Source organism: Motacilla alba, chromosome 3, assembly GCF_015832195.1.
Source record: "Motacilla alba alba isolate MOTALB_02 chromosome 3, Motacilla_alba_V1.0_pri, whole genome shotgun sequence".
NCBI classification, from domain to species: Eukaryota; Metazoa; Chordata; class Aves; order Passeriformes; family Motacillidae; genus Motacilla; species Motacilla alba.
The window spans coordinates 71,342,923-71,361,769 of record NC_052018.1 but is presented as its reverse complement, the minus strand read 5'-3'; the positions used below and the strand labels follow the sequence as shown (position 1 = coordinate 71,361,769).

The following is an 18,847-nucleotide window of genomic DNA, read 5'->3' as shown; positions in this document are numbered from 1 at the left end:
CAATACAAGTTATTTGAAGTGATACTCTGGGTATCATCTGCCTCTGTTTTTTCAACTCTGAAGTAAATCTTTGAGAGTGAATGACAGTTTTCATTCTTCTTTTGCTGGCATTTTAGAGAACTGAGCTTTCCTGCACACTAAAAGCACTGACTTTTGCAGGGAAATAAGCAAGGGAAAGTGACAAGACAAAGTAATGCATTTCTGTGCCACCAAGAACTAAAGTACTGTGCTCTTACCGATCTGATCCCTACACCAGTTCTGATCCCCCAAACAGAGGAATTTCAAAAACCATATAGGAACATAAAATACAGTGGTCCAGGAATTACAGGCGTGACTGAGAATTACAACTCCAAAAGCCTTGGCACCTATTCTTACAGAAGCATACCACTGCACAGAAAAACAGAAGCAGTATTCCTTTTTGCTGCGTAAAACTGAAATCCAGCAAAACCACTGATATTTTTAGAGTGCAAGTTTGAAGCCTTGAAGAGCTTTAAGACTGCCTGAAAGATAAGTTTGCTCAGAAAAGTTCTGCAGCAACCTATGAGGACTCTACACCATGTTCCCATTGAAATATTTTAGCACAGTCGTGGTTCAACTGAAGAAATGCAAAGACAGCATTACAAAAAAAAAAAAAAAATTCCCACCCTCTTTTCTTTATCACGGGAGTTTCCCGTGCCCTGAACAAATCCAGGGCTGTTTTTTGTGTTTTTTGCCGTCCAGTTTCTCCCTTCCTCCCTCCCTCCCGCAGCTTCCTACCAGCTGAGATTCTGCAGCTGCAGCAACAACAGTCCATCTGTGACAGTGCTACCACCTCGGCAGGATGACTCTTACCATTTCACTGGCTTCCTTATGCTTTAACAGAGGTAGCAAAGTCTGAAGGGGCTTCACCCCTCTTCTTTTTTTTATTAAACTGAAAAGATACTGATGAATATTCATTACAAGCTCTCTACCAAGGGCATGAATTTTATTTAAAGGACTGGAAGGGAATCGCAAATTAGGCTAATACAATGGGAGATTTTGACTCAGTTCTCTGGTCTCGAAATAGAGCTAAAGAGTAAGATTTTTGTGGAAAAGTGACTTAATGAGAGTAAAATAAAAACTCTGCCCAAAGCCACCCTACGACTGTGATTCCACTTCCTGCCACAACACCCATATGCCAGAGTGCCTCACCGTAACTCACGGGTTTATTGTGCCACCGGGGCACTCACTCACTGATGAAGGTCTCCTGACCACATTTTTAAGTCCTGCACCTGGCAGGCCACATCCTGAGCCACGGTTTATCAAAACCCGGCACATCTATGCGAGCCTACAAACGCTGTGCACAAATGGTTCCACCCTCTTCAGCCAGCGCCGCTGCCGGGACAGCTCGCAGCCAGCCCCCTGCTTCCCGCAGCTGGTCAGAGCTGTCTGACCAGCGTTCTTCCCGAGACTATGAAAGAACTCCCATTTCAACACTCATCACCTAGCGGATAAGCTGCCAGGTCAAGGGGTTTTTAAAAAAACGCAGGCATATAAATAAGATCACCTTTTTAACCTGCAAACAAACCCTTTCGCACCTTCCCGGTACAGACCGATGTCCAGGCTGCCCGCGGGACAGCAACCCGCCCGTCGAGGCTGCGGCCCAGGCCCGCAGGGGCTGGGGGTCCCGCCGCGGCCGGGCGTGGGTCACAGAACTGTGAGGGCTGGAAACGACCCCTGGAGATCATCCAGTCCAACCCTCCTGCCCAAGCAGGGTCACCTCGAGCGGGTGACACGGGAAGGCGTCCAGATGGATTTTGAATGCTTCTAGATAGAGATTCCACGACTTCCCTGGGCAGCCTGTTCCAGTGCTCTGCCACCCTAAAGGTAAAGAAGTTCTTCCTCTTGTTGAGGTGGAACTTCTTGTGCTTTAGTTTATGGCCACTGCTACTTGTCCTGTCACTGGGCAACACTGAAGAGTCTAGCACTGTCTTTTTAACATCAACCTCTGAGGTACTTACATACATTAATGAGATCCCTTCTATCCTCTTTTCACTAGACTAAAAGAGCTCAGCTCCCGCAGTGTCTCTTCATGAGAGAGATGTTCCAAACCCCTAATCATCTTTGTGACCCTCTGCGTGACCCCCTAGAGAAAGACAGGAGCTCCTTTCTCATACTGAGGAGCCCAGACCTGGACACGACTCGCAAGTATGAGTCGCCTCCGGGGAGCGGAGCGACAGCGGGCGCACAGGCACAGCACAGCCCCGCACAGGCACCCGCACGGACAGACTGACAGCCAGCCGGACGGACGTGCGCACACGCACGCAGCCCCGCAGACAGCCGCACACGTGCGCGCACACACGCCCGCACCCGGGGAAGAGCCGGCTCCGCGGCTCCGCTCCCGCCCCAACCCCCCCAGCCGGCAGCAGGAGCAGGGAGAGGCCGGGCACCGGGGGTCCCACCTCCCTCCCTCACTCACTTTCGTCCTGCCGTTGATTTTGTAGTTGCCCAGCTTTCCATTACAGTGTCGGATGAGATCGTCCATGCTGTTCATGAGGAGCCGAATGGTCTGGCAGCCCGGCTCCTTACCCTCCACCCAGGTGATCTTGTCGCCGCGAATGTCCTTGGAGGAGTCGCTCTTCTGGCTGACGAGCTGCCCGTCGGTGAAGCGGCCGGTGTGGTGGAGGGCCCGCACCTCCTCGGCCACCAGTCCGCCCAGCTCCTTGCCGAGGAAGTCGTCCACCACGCAGATGCCATGCTTGTTCATGCAGGGCACGATGTACTCCAGCGCCAGCCGCTGCGGCACCAGCGACTTGGTCTGCCCGTTGGGGCGCAGCGCGGCCCCACCGGGCCCCGCCTGCACACCGCCCGGGTACAGGTTCGACTTGTCCCGATACAGCAGCACTGCCTCCCCGGAGGGCGACGGGGACTGGGCCGCGGCCGAGGCCTCCGCCTCACCGCCGGCAGCTGCAGCGGCGACGTGATTGTTGGTCAGCGGGGCGGCCTCGGCGGGGGCCTCCGGGGACGGCGGCGCTGCGCCCTTCCCGACCCCCGCCCGGCTGCCGCTGTCCGCCGCGGCCCCGCCGTGGGCGCGGGGCGGCGGAGGGTGCCCGCCGTGGGGCTCGGTAGCGCCCCCTGCCGCGCCAGCCGCCGCAGCGCCGCCGCCGCGGCAGATCAGCTTGTGCTTCTTCCAGTCCTGGCGCTGGTGCTCCTTGCTGCAGTAGAAGGAGCTGCGGCAGCGCCCGCACCGCAGCAGGTTCTCCATCTTCCCGCACAGCTCGCAGTACTGCCGGTCCCGCTCGCTGCTGCTGCTGCTGTTGCTGCTGCTGCTGCCGCTCTCGCCCTGGCCACCCTGACCGGCGCCTCCGCCGCTGTCATTCGCCATGGCGCTGGTGGTGCCGCAGCAGCCCCGCTCCGCCGGGTCGTGTTATGTAAGGAGGCGGGCGGGAGCGGCGCTAACGCGGGCCCCCGCCCGGCCGCGCGGGGAGGGAGCGCTTACTGCATCATGGCCGCCCGGCTCCGGCTCCGCCGCGGCCCCCGCCGCCCTCCGCCTCCGCCGGCCCGCGGCCTCCTCCAGCGCACGGGGGCCCGCGCCGCCCTCCTTGCGCCGCTAACGTTGCTTAGCGCCGCCTCATCGCCGCCCCACCGGCGGCGGAACGGCCGAGGGGATGCGGAGCGGCGCGGTGCGGGGCTGCCCTCCGCTCCCCGCCGGCCTCTCTGCCCGGTGCAGCACGGGCCGGCGCGGCCGCCGCCTCTACCCACCGCGCCTCCGCCGCTGTGCCGGGGCGAGGAGGAGGAGGCGCCACTCCAGAGGCCCGCTGTGCACGTACGCCACTTCCAGCCCGCCAGCGCCGCCGGCGCGTCAGGCGGGCGTGGCCGGGCGGGCGGGGCCGGCTCGGAGCCGGCCGCGTCCTCCGCGCCGCTGCGTGAGGGGCTGAGACGCCGCTACAGTCGTGGGTACGCGGCCGGACCGGGGCGGCCGCAGTGCGCTGGTGGGGATAGCGCCCTTCCCTCCCTATGACGAGTGCGGCCTTCCCGGCAGGGATGGTGGGGAAATTGCTGGGGGTGTCACTGGTCTGGGCTGCCGGGGCCGCCCCGTCGTCGCTGGGCAGGTCGCTAATCCGAGGGTGCCCGTGGCCGCAGTAGCGAGCTGCCCCCTGCCCCTGCCGGGTGTGGGCCTGCCGCAGGTGAGGCGGGGGCACCGAGGGGCGACGGGTGACGTGGAAGCTGGGCACTGTGGCTTCAGTGACAGGCAGGGTGGCGGCGGCGGCGGCACCTGGCTACGGTGGAGAGCCAGGTTTTGTCACTCCCGTAGTCCCCAAAATACTCCCGCCGGATAGCTGGTAGAGCGGGAGAGACGTGCTGTCTCCTTCATAAATAACACGTGGCTTATGTCCCGCCTAACGGAGTGGTAGTGAAGGCCGGAGCTAGGCTGATTAAGAAATGAAAAAGCAAAAAGCAGTAAGAAGGAGCCAGTTATGTAGCTGCCAAAAACAAGGCGAGGCCAGGAATTGGGGCCTGTGCTGTGATGAACGTGGCAAAGTCCCTGACAGGCAAAAGGAAGCTCATTTGGCAGAGCAGTGCTGGTAGAGGGACAAAGGTCTCAGCTCAGTCGCATCCGTTGCCAAAAGCCACATGGGCATCTGGACTCCTCTGAGGTGATGTATAAGCTTCCACTGATCCAATTAACCGTGGCTTTGCTTGCTTGTGGTATAGTTTAGGAAAGTGGAGTTTCCTGCAGTACAGCCCAACACGGTGGTCGGTGCTTCAGAGCCATGTGGTGAGGCAAAGCAATGATTCCTCCTGGGCTGGATGTCCTCCCACCCATCTTCTCAGAGAGCTATTTGGTGAACAGACAGCAAATAGCTGCCCCGTGGGCTGGGCTGGTGAAACACGATGCATACCATTGGTCAGAACTGCCTGTAAGTTAAGCAAATCCATTCTAAAGCCCAAGAAGTGTAAAATACGTGACCCAATATACAGATCCTGAGGTAGAAAGGTGAAATGAACCCAGAGGCTGCCACAGGACTTCACATGACTTTGGAGAAGTGATTTGTTGTCTTCCACTGTAGAAGAGGAATACTAATGCTTTTGCTTTTCAAAGGCTTTTGTGAGGTTTAACACTGCAATATACTTGTATTATAGTGACATGACTTTATGTATGCAATTAATAAAAAAATGGTTTAGTTCTTATCTCTCCAACAGAACTGGATTTAGGATTGATTGGCATAGTAATAGGACTTGGAGAAATGTTAGGCACTGAATGTACTATATGAAGAATGCAGGAGAAACAAAGTGTACCAAGGCTACGAGTGCCTTGTGGTACATACATGAAAAATGAGAAGGAAAACCAGGGTGAATTATTAGAAAGGCAAAAGGAGTACTGAGAAGACAAGGTCATGAAAGCCCAGTGGATAAAATTTCAAGGTGAATATGACTAGTGAGCTCCAAGGGAGAATTAACAGCAACCACCAAAGGAAAAAAAAAAAAAAAAAAGGTAGCAAATGAACTGGAAAAGATGGAAACTAAAAACAAAATTCCAGATTAGTAATTTCTTTGTGGTAAGGGCAGAATGAAGTGGATTAAAACCAAGTTTTAAATCCAGTGCATGAAGTGGACAGATTCTTAATGGATGTGTAATGAGAGTTTTTCCTTCAACTATAGGTATATGAGGTATGTCAAAAATACTAGGTTTAGGCATTCCTGTAGCATGCTTTAAGATGAGATTAATTCAGCTGATTTCCTTGGACTTGCAGCATTGTTAAACTGGGCTAAATGAGAAGAGGGTCAAGGCTGTTATTTTCAAAAACTTGAGAAATGCAAACAATGGTATTCTGCCAGGTAGAAACTGAAGAGTTAAAGATCTTTTGCATTTGTTGTGTACTCCTTCAGCAAACACAATGGAGATGAAAGTGACAGACTTGAAACTCAATCATCCAACCATGAAACAACTAGGAAAAAGACCAAGGCACAAATATGGTGCCTGGCTAAAATCTAATGATAGTTATTAATTTACAGGCTAATTTGGCTTCAAAAGTTTTCTGTTCTTTCCCTCTCTTTTCCACATGTCTTTTGGGATGCAATTAAAGGTCCTAGTTTTCACATTTGCTAATGTGCTAAGCTCCTTCAGGTTGTCTTGAGATCATACTGTTTCACAGCATGGTCAACAGAAATACCAATTTCAACAAAATCCATCTTTGGGTGTATGAAGCATTTGCCTTATTACTGCAGCACTACACCAGTGACACAAAACTTAATGAAGGTTGTTTTACAGGGACAAAGCTGTGTTGAGAAGCAGTGTTGGTAAGGAAACTCAGGAGGACAATGAGTTTTTATATTACAATAGTAGTGTCTGCAACATGCTAGAAATCTGTTTTCCAAGCATAGAAGACTACTTATTGCCAAAGAGCTTGTGCCTTAAAAGACAGTGTAAGGACAAAGCACAACAAAAAGCAACATATGGTATACTAAGTAAAATGATCCATATGATGGTTTCCAGAACAGAGGAGGAAGGGACTTCCTTCTCTTTTTTTTTTTTTTTTTTTCAGCTGGTTGATCTTCACTTGGTCCCTAAAGTGGCCTTTCTAAGATTGCTAATTTCTTGTCTGTGTCAGTGAATGTTGGAAAAGTGCTTTACTGGTGACTAGGTAATGATGAGACATACTGCTTTGCAGAGAACGCAACGAAAAGTCTTTAAAATTAAATACCAGTCATGATGAGGATGTTATGGGATAAACTTAATGCAAGGTCATAGTTTTTTTTATCACCACTTAGATATGGATCTGTATGTTTATTAGAAAGGGGGGAAAAAAAGGTTGGTCAATGAATAACTTTTCTGTTTTTATTAAATAGTAATAATAGCTGCATTTATACCATGCTTTAGATAGCTTGTGTACTGCAGCGCTGAGATTATATAAGCAACCAAAAAAGAATCTTTGAAGCCCAGGGAGAAGGGGAATGCAGAGTAACAAGATTATAGAAGGTTACAAAGTCAGTTCAGAAATAAAGTTTAAATGAAAAATAATCTCATGTTGAGATAGTTTCACTGTGAATGGGGAAAAAAGTGCTTGGACTCCAGGCTAAGCTTTTCATTGCTGCCAGAGGCCTCTTGGAAGCTGCATGTGCTCCTGAGGTGGGTGGCAGCATCAGGCATCAGTGAGACAGATGCATGTCCACAACAGCATCATAATTAAAAGTCAGAACTTCGGGGCTTGTAGCATTTGCTCTCCTCCACCCCCAGACCACTCCACCATGTTGTTCAGCCTGACTGCTGCTATTCCACGTAAACCATTATTCACTGGTCTCAACAGTGCCATTTTTCAAGCTTGCTTTTCACACTAGCAAGTGAACTGTAACAGGTTTGCAGATTTTCCAAATTAAAGGAGAGAACTGTTCATCTGAGTTGGATTCTCTGTTAAGCTCACTTCCTTTCTAATCAGGACAAAGTGTTCAGAGTACATCCACAAGGCAAGTGCTCCTTTGTTGAATGCACCCTCTTTTCCTGAGGCACTCAAAGGGTTAGCATGGCTTATTCATCTCCCAGATACCTCCCCTGGCCCCTGTTTCTGCAAAGCTAGGAAAGGGTCACCCAGTAGATGTGATCTGAAAGGTGTGGGGTTATTGCCCAGCAGGACTAGTGCCAGCCATTACAGAGGGGCACATGAACAAACACAGGGTCCCCTCAAATAACTTGGGCAGCATAACTGAAGGGATCTCAGAACTTTTCAAGATCCAGGCTTTGATATGCCAGGAACTTGGTGCTTTCCACAGTATGAAGTGGCATAGGACCCTCGGGACAACGGAGAATTTGGCTTAGAGCTCTGAAAATAATCTGCAGCACCCTGTACCATCTTTCATTCTGCTTAGTGCTTGTTGATGCCATTGCAGAGTTTCTCTGAAAGTTTTTGCTGAAATTAAAGTCATAGAATAAGTTGGTTTTTTATCACTGAATATCATAATGGTCTAATGTTTAAAAGAAAAAAACTGTCATTATAATCTGAGTTTATAAGTGCTGGACAAAATCATAAGGATTATTCTCAATTACTTTATGCAAACTTGTGTTTAATACTGTCTTTGATATTATGAGATTCCTCCAGGCTGTTTAACTAAAATTGGTTTTGCTGTCCCTGAATCTATCTGAAATTATATGCAGTTTCATATCTGAGAATATAGCCTATTTTTTTACACCAAAAAATATGGTTAGGGTTGATCTAGAGAGATTTATACATATTAAAATTTTTGTCTACTGCAATAATTTTATTCATGTTTAAGGAAAATTATTGTGCTAGTGAAATACAAAACAATGGGTTGTTTTTTTTCTTTTTAGCTGAAAATTCTGCTTCCAGATGTCTGTATCTGTAAAGCTATGGAAATGCAACATAGCTTAGACAATCCTCAAGACCAACTCATTCCAGTTTTGTCCTCATTTTAAACTTTGTACCATATAAAGTTCAAAAGTTTTTTTTCACATTGTTTGTGAGATTTCTCCAGAGGGAGTATTTCTGGCTCTGGTTAGAAAAGAACTCTCTGTCTTGCTAAAGATTGACAATTATGTACATTTTTGGCCTCTAACTTAAGCAAGCCAGCAGGCCCTCGGGTGCTTAAAGTCCAGTTATGAACAGAAAATTACTTTTAAAAAACCACTTTTAAAACCCATTTGAAATTCACTCACTGATGAGCAATAAGCAGTTTTGGGGGCAAAAAAAAAAAAAAAAAGAGAGAGATTCCTGTTTTATCTGTATGTAAGTCAAATTTATCTGAACTGCTCCAGAAATTCTTCTTGATTTTTCTGCAGACAAGTCTTCCAGAGTGAGAACAGAGGACTCCAAAATAAAGAAAGCCCAGTGCTTCACAGCACCACAATCACAAAAAGACCTGTTCATTCTGCATCTGATATGTGCTTCCTGCCTCTCTGTCATCATGATTCAGCATGGTGACATGCTGAAAGATCATTAAGGTGGAAACAATGCCGAGCAGTGTTAGGATGATGTGACCTGCCACGATTATTTTGTGTGTACCTGATTTATTGCACATCATATTTTCTCTTTCCTCGTCTTTCGGCTGCCAGGCACGTAGTTCATACTTCTGCCAGTGCCTGGTCTTGTACTTGGAAAAGAGAACAGGGATGCCCTGGGGTGTAGGCAAGGACAGTTTGCCCTCTACCCCTTGGTTTGGGAAGCTTGAGAATGCCTCAGCTAATGTCTTGCAATATATCATGCTATTTAATGACTTACAAAGTCCCCACCTTTTTTATTTATTTTTCTGATTACCTATGAAGAGTTACCCAGAGCTCAAGAGAGGAACTCAAGAAGTGTTCCTTAAAACTATGAAGACAAATTTGTTAAAAACCTGGACATTTTATCTCTGGATGAAGATGCAGTTTCTCTTCCCTTTCTCTAGATGACTAGCACAATTTCTCATACCCCTAAACTCTTTTTCTTATGGAGACAGTTGTACAAGTAGGGGAGATTCCAAGAAAATGGTGAACTTAAAAGATTTGCTGCTATGAAAGGAGAGACCTGTCTCAGTAATTTAAGAGAGGAAGGAGAAGATAATAGTGAGTGAGATTTTGAGCTGTTAAGACTGACTAGGTGGTATTCTTCAATAACACTTAGCGGTTTGATTTTTGTTCTTTTTTTGGTGAGGCAGTTTCTTGAAAAGAATGGGGACTTCATTTTGTTTGTTTTTCAAGTGAACAATGGTGTCCTCCCTCTTTTTTTTTTTCAACAATGGGGATACAATGTTATAGCTCATGTTTTGTTAAAACTGTCAAAGTTGCACATCTGTCCCAAAGAGCTCACGTTTGCCAGAGCTGGCTACAGACGCACACAGACAAAAGCACTGGAGCCTGAACCTCAAAGAGCCACCGCAATCCAGGTGGCTCAGTACTGTGTTTTCTGTCACTAGCCATTCTTCCTTCTGCCAGGACAGTACCTGTGTCCCCATGCCCCGCTCTGATGCATAACATGATCCAATGTCCTGTTGCTCTCCTGCCATTGCACCCTTCACTGTCTATCCCATCCCAAGGGCTTTGTGATGTCTATTCTTGCATTTCCATTCTTCCCAAAGACACAGTGCCCTTACTCTGTACCTTTCTGTTTGTTTTCAGTGCTCCTCTCGTGCCCTTCTTCAACATTTTCTTCAGTTGTGGTTCACTTAAGACACAGTGTTGAGTTGCTGCCGCCAGAAGGGGTGGTTCTGCTCCCTCCTGAACCTTTCTCCTTGGTATCACTCTTGTCAAGCCCTTTGGTGAGTCAGTTCAAGAGAGTAGTTTTCTGTTGGATTAACAAGTTGGATCAGCTTACCGAGTGGTTTGATGTGGTGTAAGAGAGGGTGTGGACCAGCAGGGCCAGGAGTTTGGGAGGGAAAAGCAGGACCACCCAAGTCAGAATAGTAAGCTGACTCGGTCATGTCCTGTAACTTCACTCTTATTTACTTCACATGATGTAACTCGACCCATTTCTACTTTCTCTCTTCTCTGATTGAAGAAAATATTGAGGGAATCAGCAGATCCAAAGTGCAGGGTATTTTGTACCCAGACAGGATAATGGCTAGTGTCACCTGATACTGCTATCTAAGGATACAAGGAGAGATGTTTAAGGCTATTGATGGTGCAAACAGCATGCCAGGGACTCCAATTTTGTAAGTTTTTGTTTGTTTCTTTGTTTTTCTTTTCAGGTTTTAGTAGTTGAAAGGTTCTGGCTGATGATAATAGTTATTGATATTTTAGAACTGAACTCATACGGTATTAAAACTTGTGATATTGATGCACACTTGTTATGATGGTTTTCTCTTATTCTTCCTATGCTAACAAGCACAACCCTCTGTGCAAATACTCTTTGACTAATACCAGAGTAAGGCATTTCATCATGTTTTAAAGTACATCCCAAGCAACTTATACCAAGGACAGATACTTACTAAACGAAGAATGCTAGTAGTGGATATACAGTAATTTAAATTCCCATATTATGAAAATTGTTGTCTTCTCCCTGCATGATCTAAACTGACACTATTCATTTTATCTCTTTCAATGGGCATTCAGACGGCACAATGCTGTTCATGAATCCACTGAAACATAATGTTGGAATTGTACATTGGAGAGCTTTTATGAAGCAGTAGTGAAATATTAAGTCCTGGAAAATAAGGCTTACAAGGATTTTGTGCAAGTGCACAGCTAAATTTGTATTATTAACATCCTTGTTTTGTGTTCAGAGTGCTAGTATGTGCTACAGAGCTGTAATTAGTGCTGGGTTGTAATTGAGTCTTGCTATCATTCTGCATCAGCTTGTCACTGTTTGAGTCACCTGAATCTGTTCCTTGCTCATCCGGTCAGCTAATTAGTGACTTACAGAAAAGGTGGCATTTTATTGGTACTAGAAAAAATGGCCTTTCATTTTTATGCAGAGCGAAAAACAGGTCAAGAAGCAACTTACTCCTTCTTTGTCCACTTAGAGTGCAAGGGAAGATGATAATGTTTATCTTGTCAGGAGGTGGATTTCACTTTTTTTCCTTTCCTGTTGCATTAGGTTTATATTTTCTCCCTGGAATTATTCTCTTTTTTATTGTTGTTTTGTATGTATATTGTTGTTTGTTCATTTGTTTGTATCAGGGTGTATGTGTCTACCCTCAGATTGTTGGTAATGCCAGGACCATGTTCAGGAGTTTTCATTAAAAAGCAGATTCCTAAAAATTATTTCCCCTTTAGTTTAGAGCTTCCTCACTGTGTGGTTGACTTCTGACTGGAGGGGACAGGCAGTCAATAGATGAAGACTCTGTCCTCATCTATTTACCAAATTGTTCAAATGGTTGCTGAAATTCGTGTAGGAGGCAACACTCCTCCCTTTGTGCAAACACATCCTCCAATAAAAGCCATGTGCTGTGGGCAGTAGTAGTCAAAGGCTTGCTGCCTTTTTCTTTTTTTTTAATTAACAGTGACTTATCAGTTTCAGAGGTTGAACATGGCTAGCTAATATACGTGCACAGACCGTGTTTGTGGATTTACCCCCTTGCCCCCCTGTGAACCCAGCCTGACTCCTACCTCATTTTAGCTACAGGTACAGCCATTTATCCACTATTTTAAAGCATATTCTGTATTTAACTTGTGACATGAGTAAAAAAAATGCTGAATCATATCTTTGTGGAGCAACACACAGCAGTGCATTTGTTAATGGAACCTTATTTTTGATTTTAAAATATCAGCCTTAATCTTTTAAGGAAAAACCACGGCACAAAGCTAAAAACAGTTTTTCTTCTCTGTTATCTTAAGATAGCTCTGAATCACAGACCTAGGACAAAAATCAATTGAGAATATGGGTTCATGGTAGAGAATCTGCCCCAAGCATGTCAGGAAGAAGAATTTTCAGAGGTTCGTAAATGCCAATGTATAACATCAATCACATGCCTGGTGCACTGCATACTGTACTGCAAAGGTTTAGTGATTGTTAGATGCCGGGCAAAGCTCTAAAGCAAGGTGGAAGCTTGTTTCCCTTTGTAAGCCTTCAGAGCAGCTAGATGTGAGCTCTTCCATAAAACTCTCTGGAAACTTTCATCTAGCCTCAGTGCTCTATAAATAGAGGAGGTCTTCATCCCTGAGGAGGTTTTGCAATGTCGTGTGGGGGGGGGAGTGCTGAGCTCTGATGGAGGCAGAGGAAGCAGAGTTGTGGAGCAGTGTGGTGGAACCAGAAAGGGGAACAGGATTCTTCATTGTGAGTTGAGGTGTGAGGACAGCTCGAGAGGAGAATAATTAACATATAAGGCTCTTCCCAAAAATGTGTGTGGAGGGAGAAATTCCCTTAGATGCTATACAGAAACTACTGCCAGCAGTGTGGAAAATGAAGCCACAGTGACCATCAGCTGCAAATGACAAAAAAAGATACCTGCCTCAATCAGTCAAGAAACACTCCTGAAGAGGGGATCTTTCCCTCCCCACCACAAATGGAGAAATGGTTTCATTGGGACCAGTGAATACAGCAATGCATGCTGTAAGAAATGCTGTTGTTTACCATGTAGAAATTATTCAATCTTTCTGATGGACTGTCATGAGTGTGCTAATATATGACAGAATAATCACAAACATAACTCTGGACTAAGTCCCAAGGGCAAAACACTTGGAATTTTGTTTCTGAAAAATATGTAAATATAGGAAGAAACCAGGTGACTGTTACAGAAACCAGAAGAGTCTGACCTAACACTCTCCCTTTTCATTAATGTAGGTCCCTTGATTGTGATGGCAGATTAAAAAGTACTGTCTTCCAAAATTTAGCTACACTGTATTTTCTAAGATTTAGCTACAGTTTAAATATGGGGGAGAAGTTGTGTTTGGGTAAAGTTTCATGTATTATTTTCAAAAGAAATAACTTTGAAAAATGGGATTGAAAAAGGAAAATTTCACTCTGACTTCTGACAGCTCAGACTCATGGCAATATCAAAGTCTTCTGTACTATATATTTGAAAGAGGCATACTCCATTACTTGTTTGGTTACTTTAGGGGGAAAAATCTGAAAATATAAAAAGAGACTTAATTTTGGCTAAGCTCAATAATTTGGAGTGAACAAGGCTAATTTTGGAGGCTATATTCTGTTTACAGAAGAATGAAAAAATGAAAGCAAACTATTTTCCTGCATACAGACTGCATATTGAATGGTGGTCTATAGATAAGTTATTGTTTGATCTTGAAGACCTTTGATATGCAATCTTTAAATGTTTTTCTTCATGCGAGCAGAGTTTCAGAGTTAAGAGAAACCTTTATTGTGTTGATGTAAAACCAATATGGAAATAATCATAATGTAGGAAAACTGAGCCACTGCCCTACAAGGCTATAATTCCTCTGCCTTCCTGAAAGTATCATCCAGCTACAATTTCTTTAAAAAAGCTTACAATTTCTTAATCTTTTTAAAGGTGAGGGAGATGTGTTTTCTGTTTCAGAACAGTGCTTACTTCTTTCAGTGTGCTGAGGTTTTATGGTGGAATTTCAAGACCAGCCTTAAGATGGGCTAGAATGTATGATACAAAGTGCTAATTATAAGGTCAATTACAAGGAGAAAAATCTCACAAAACCAAAACTGACGACAAATCACTTGGTCATGCTTGGCTTCTAAGTAATCAGGACAAAATGTACAAATGCATAACAGTGTCATGCATTAGCTCCCAAAAACTTCCCTTTGCTTTTTTGTTCCAGTGAGCAAAGTCATCCTCGCATACCCTAGCCTGCTGCAACTGAATCCTCTACTGCAATCTCAAAGGCCACAATGGAAAGAGTTTCTTCATGTAAACAAGCCTGTTCACACACACAAGAGAGAAGTAGTCACTCCAATGTTGGTGTAATCTCTCTGAGCAGCTTCTCAGACACCCTAAGGCTGTACTCAGAGTCGTGCACCCATAGCTGAGATGTGTACAGCGATTTTAAGAATATTTTCTCAACATTTTGCTAACTAGTGAAATACATTGTTCATAAATTGGTCTGGCTGTATGCTGTGTTGCTGTGAGAGTGTCTGAGAAAGAAGGGAGGGGCTAGAACTTGTTTTCAAGTGGTTTATTGACTATTAAACTCATAGCTAGAATAAATGCAGCAGCAAATAACCTGATCTTTGTGTTACAACAGTGCACAGTCTCACCTTCTCCCTTCTTGCATCGTATTTCCTATCTAGGTCACTGTGCAGTGCAAGGCTGTTGATTTACCAGATAATGTTTCCACACATTTCCCCAGACATGGTGATGACGGGCAGGTTTTCAGACTGTTTATGCAAATCTCTAATGTCTTGAGCCTACTCCTGACACAAATTTTACCTTCCTCCTTGCTGGTTTGGTGCCTGGTATGGCTTGCCCAGCGTTATGGATGGCACTGGCTATACTGACACCTAAACAGCTTTGTAGATAAAGCCATCTTGCTGTCAGCCTGTTAAACATAGATTCCGTCACTACCCTGCAACTGCTGTGTAATTAAATGTTCTGCTAGGCATACACTGGCTTAATGAGTTTTATGAGTCATGGTGGCAAAGAGAAAGGAGAGTCCCCGAAAACAAGAATGGGCACAAACGCCCTCTTGATAATTATCTTATTTAGAGAGTAAGGTTCTTGTTGTACAGAGAAGTCAACACCAGGTCTCCTTGGATCCCTTGTCAGAGAATCTCACACTGATGCCTGCTAAGGTACCTGGAGAAAGTGATTTTGCAGTTCTGAATTACATAAAACAGTAGTACAGGCACTTGCAAGAAAGTGGTTTATTTGTGGCATCTTGATTTGAGAGGCCTGAGAAGGAAGGAAGAGGTGAGAACTTGCAAATCCTGTGCTCTCATAAGCTCAACCCCAAACCCATCTACACCACAGGACATGTATTACACCTGGAGGAGCAGAGCGTTGCTAGGCCCCAGTAGTCAAGATCTGAGCATTTGAATTATCACCAAAACCATGTCTCACTAGCTGCAAGCAGCTAGGGGCATGAAAACTGCTGGTGAGAAAAGGCAGCTCAGCAGCATCATGCTCTTGTGTGCTGAGGCAGAGGAAATGCACCCTGCATGGCCAGGACCATCCACACCCCCTGCTTTCACACCCTGTTGTTCCCAGAGGGAGGGACTGTGCCCCTGGCAGTATGTGCAGTGTGGTGTGGATCTGCTAGACCCCAGTTGGACCTCAATGGAGCCTTCTCCTTGACTGCTGGTGGGGGGAAGAGGCAGTCAAGGAGCATGTAGGGATGAAAAAGTGTTGGGCATATGTGGAGTTCCTCTGACCAGACTCACCCTCTTGGTGTAGCTTGCACTGAACACAAGCCAAAGTCAGCTCCTGGGTGCATGGGGCAGACCAGCACAGAGGTGCCTAAGTCAGTGTGTAAACTCCAGGTCTGTTGGCTGAGGAGATTACTGCTCACCCAGCTCTCAGGCACACACACACCCTGCCAGCTTTCCTTGACCTATTCACTAGCATTGAACTAGATATAGGCAGATCTTGTGTTTCAGCTGCCTGAGCTAGCATGGCTCACTTTGATTCCAGAGGAGCAGGGGAAGCATACAAACAGTTTTGCTGACAAATTTGGGAGGGCAGTGATGGTTAGGAGGAGAATGGTAACAGCCAGGGTGGGATTGGACTGGGGTGCTGACACTTCAACAACAGCTGGAAGCTTGAGTGTCCAGCCTGGCTAGGTCCATATGGCTGCTTACAGGCTGTGGTTGCAGACAGGCTATAACTGCACAAGCAGGGCTTTGAGTAGAGCTGTTCCCTCCCTTCCTTTCCCCATGCTGCCCCAGGGGGTGCTGCAGCTGCCCCAGCAGCGTGCCTGCCCCTCCCGTGGCTCTCCTTGTCTCGCCTGAGTCTGGTGTGCTCATGCAGGGACTGCTCATGCTGAGCCGGCTCATGTCCGGTTCTTGCAGCAGCATACAGCACAAATGTCAGGGCTCTGTGCTGTTCCCCAGATGGGACAAGGATCAGCCTCTGCTGCAGCCCCTCTGCTTAGCTTGTCTTTTCACCTTAAGCTCTTCATCTATCTGGGTCCTCTTGCAAATGCTGAATTAAACTCTTAATACCCCTGAGCAGGGATGGAGGGTTAAATCAGATGAAAGATTAGAGTATCTTAGCGGGATATATGCTTAACCAAGGGTCCTGGGTCTGTAACTAAAGTCAAAAATGCCCCCAGGCATCTGGCTACACCCCTGGTGGTGCCAAGATTTGCTAAGCAGCAGCCTGTGTGAGCTGCTGGTCCCTATTCAGTCAGATCTGCTGCTGTCTCTTCAAGACCAGGACACCGACTTCATTTGGTGGGCATCCTCACCCATGGGCAAGAAAAAGTGGCACATGAAATACTTTGCAAAACCCTGCAAACCTGAGACAGATGTCTAACCTGCAGAGTGGGATTCACACAGCCTGTTCCTCCAGACACAGACAGCTTCTTGCTTCTCGCCTTTTCAGTCCTCCAGGCACTTTTTGAGGTAGCCACCAAAGCACATGCTTGAGGTGGTGGCAGAAGAGAGAGGCCTGTGCAAGCAGGAAACATGGTCTGTATATGAGAAGCATGGGAGGTCTGGCATACAGCACCTTCAGTTTGTACATCCCAGAAAAGAAAAGCTGTCTGCTTGACTTGGCTCCGGTGATTGGAGATTGAAACTAGGTAGTGTGAATTAGTATAATTAGTATAAATATATATAGGTAATGTGAATTAGTATAATATAAAAGAGAGTGCTTTCATCACTCTCTTTTATAAGCTCCAAAGTTCTGCATCTGATATGACTTACAATCTTTATGGGCTTCATTTTTGATCTCTTTTCAGATGTTGATATATCCATGCTATTTTTAGTCTTGCAGACTATTTTTGGGTAATAGCTACAAGATACATTCTTTTTTTTAGCCAGTCTGGTAGCTCAAACTGTGCCAGACTCTCCTTCTTTTATACCGATTGCTGCAACATCCTTTCTCTGGTTGTGAGACACACACTCATTGACCCTGCAGTTGCATACACATTCTGCAAAAAATGTGTTTTGGCTGCTACAAAATTTGTTTTCTTTGCTTGCTGTTTTGTCACCCCGTTCCATTGATCTCCTTACCTCAGTAAGAGAAGAATTCAACCCAGCTTATACAAGTCCATTTATATTATGGCTGATGGTATTTCTCTGTACGTGCAGATGGGCTTCTTTGCTGTGCACAACAGGTGGAATGACTTTGCTCTGTGTGCCATACATGGGGAAATATTGTAAAGCTGCTCTCTACAAGCACAGATTGAGTTTCACTGATTTTAAACCATCAAACACACCTGCTTATTTTTGCTTTAAGAACCTTCATGCCTATCTCCATTCTTTCCAGGAGAAAATACAAGGTGAAATCCCACCTTCAAGGTCATGCCGTATTTCCCTATGCTTAGACTTTTCCCCTGCAACTTTATTCTCTTTATCATGCTCTCTTTCACTTCCAGGAGATGTCCCAGGGAACATCTGCTTCCCAGAAGTTCCTTAGATCATCTGCAGTCAAACTGGCAATGGCAAATCTGCGGGTGCCCCACTGCCTCTTGGGCTGGCCAGGCAGTGATACTGCAGGGCTACTGCACTTCTAAGAGGGGATGACATAAAGTGGTATCACATCCTGCTCAAGTTCTTTGCATGCTGCAAACAAGATTAACTTGGATCTTAGAAATGAAAATAGACATATACAGGCTATAAGTTCATGCAGATGTTTATAGAGATTGCTTAGGAAATGAAGATCACAACTGTGATAAAAATAATGAAAGAAAATAATCTATATTATTTTGGTAAATTCTGTTCTCTTACTGTCACACAGAATTTATCTTGCAGGCTGATGTAGGTCATCAATCTATTTCGTTTTAAGATAGTAGTCTCTTTCTTCCCCGACCATATCCTAATATTTGCATTATAAAAAATAAAATAGTTTAGACATTTTAGCTTGTCTATTTTAGAAAGGGATACTGTTACAACAATGCAGAAGTAATTTCACACCTATTGTGCAGACACCATAAAGACATAATAGAACAGCAACTCCCAAGTAAAAACTGGAAGAAACTAAGTGGTATAAGTCACCTCTCTATCATCCAAAGAAGGGATTTTGCCAGCATAAACGAGTTTGGTTACAAAACCTCACAGTTCTTACTGCAATTATTATACTAGGAAAACTTGTAGATCCAGACTGCCTACAAAAACATGACTGCAGCAGCCACCAATACCCAAGGACTTGTTACACTGAAGTCAGTCCAGCTGTAACTCTTGATTTCACTGAAAGTTATTCCAAGAATGACTTTCTCCCACTGGACTGGATTCCCTTTCAGAACAGGAGCATAAAATGCTCTTCTAGTACAATCACATATTCCAGGAAATATGTAAAAGGAAAATTTCTTTTATGGTGGGGGAGGGGCTGTGCTGTGAAGATGAATCATTTCTGTATTGGAATTCTTCCACTC

At 45.5% G+C, this 18,847-nt stretch overlaps 2 protein-coding genes across 2 annotated transcripts in view; one reads left to right on the top strand and one right to left on the bottom strand.

Annotated features, from left to right (window-relative positions):
• Positions 1-3,729, bottom strand: part of EGLN1 (egl-9 family hypoxia inducible factor 1) — a 34,326-nt gene extending 30,597 nt beyond the window's left edge. The window contains exon 1 of the mRNA XM_038133656.1: positions 2,438-3,729. Within this exon, the coding sequence (XP_037989584.1) occupies positions 2,438-3,343 (906 nt within the window). The 5' untranslated portion in view covers positions 3,344-3,729. The remainder of the gene's footprint in view (positions 1-2,437) is intronic.
• A 6,362-nt stretch (positions 3,730-10,091) lies between these two features.
• TSNAX (translin associated factor X) overlaps positions 10,092-18,847 on the top strand; it is a 47,269-nt gene continuing 38,513 nt past the window's right edge. The window contains exon 1 of the mRNA XM_038133659.1: positions 10,092-10,206. The gene's annotated coding sequence lies outside the window, so the exon portion shown is untranslated. The remainder of the gene's footprint in view (positions 10,207-18,847) is intronic.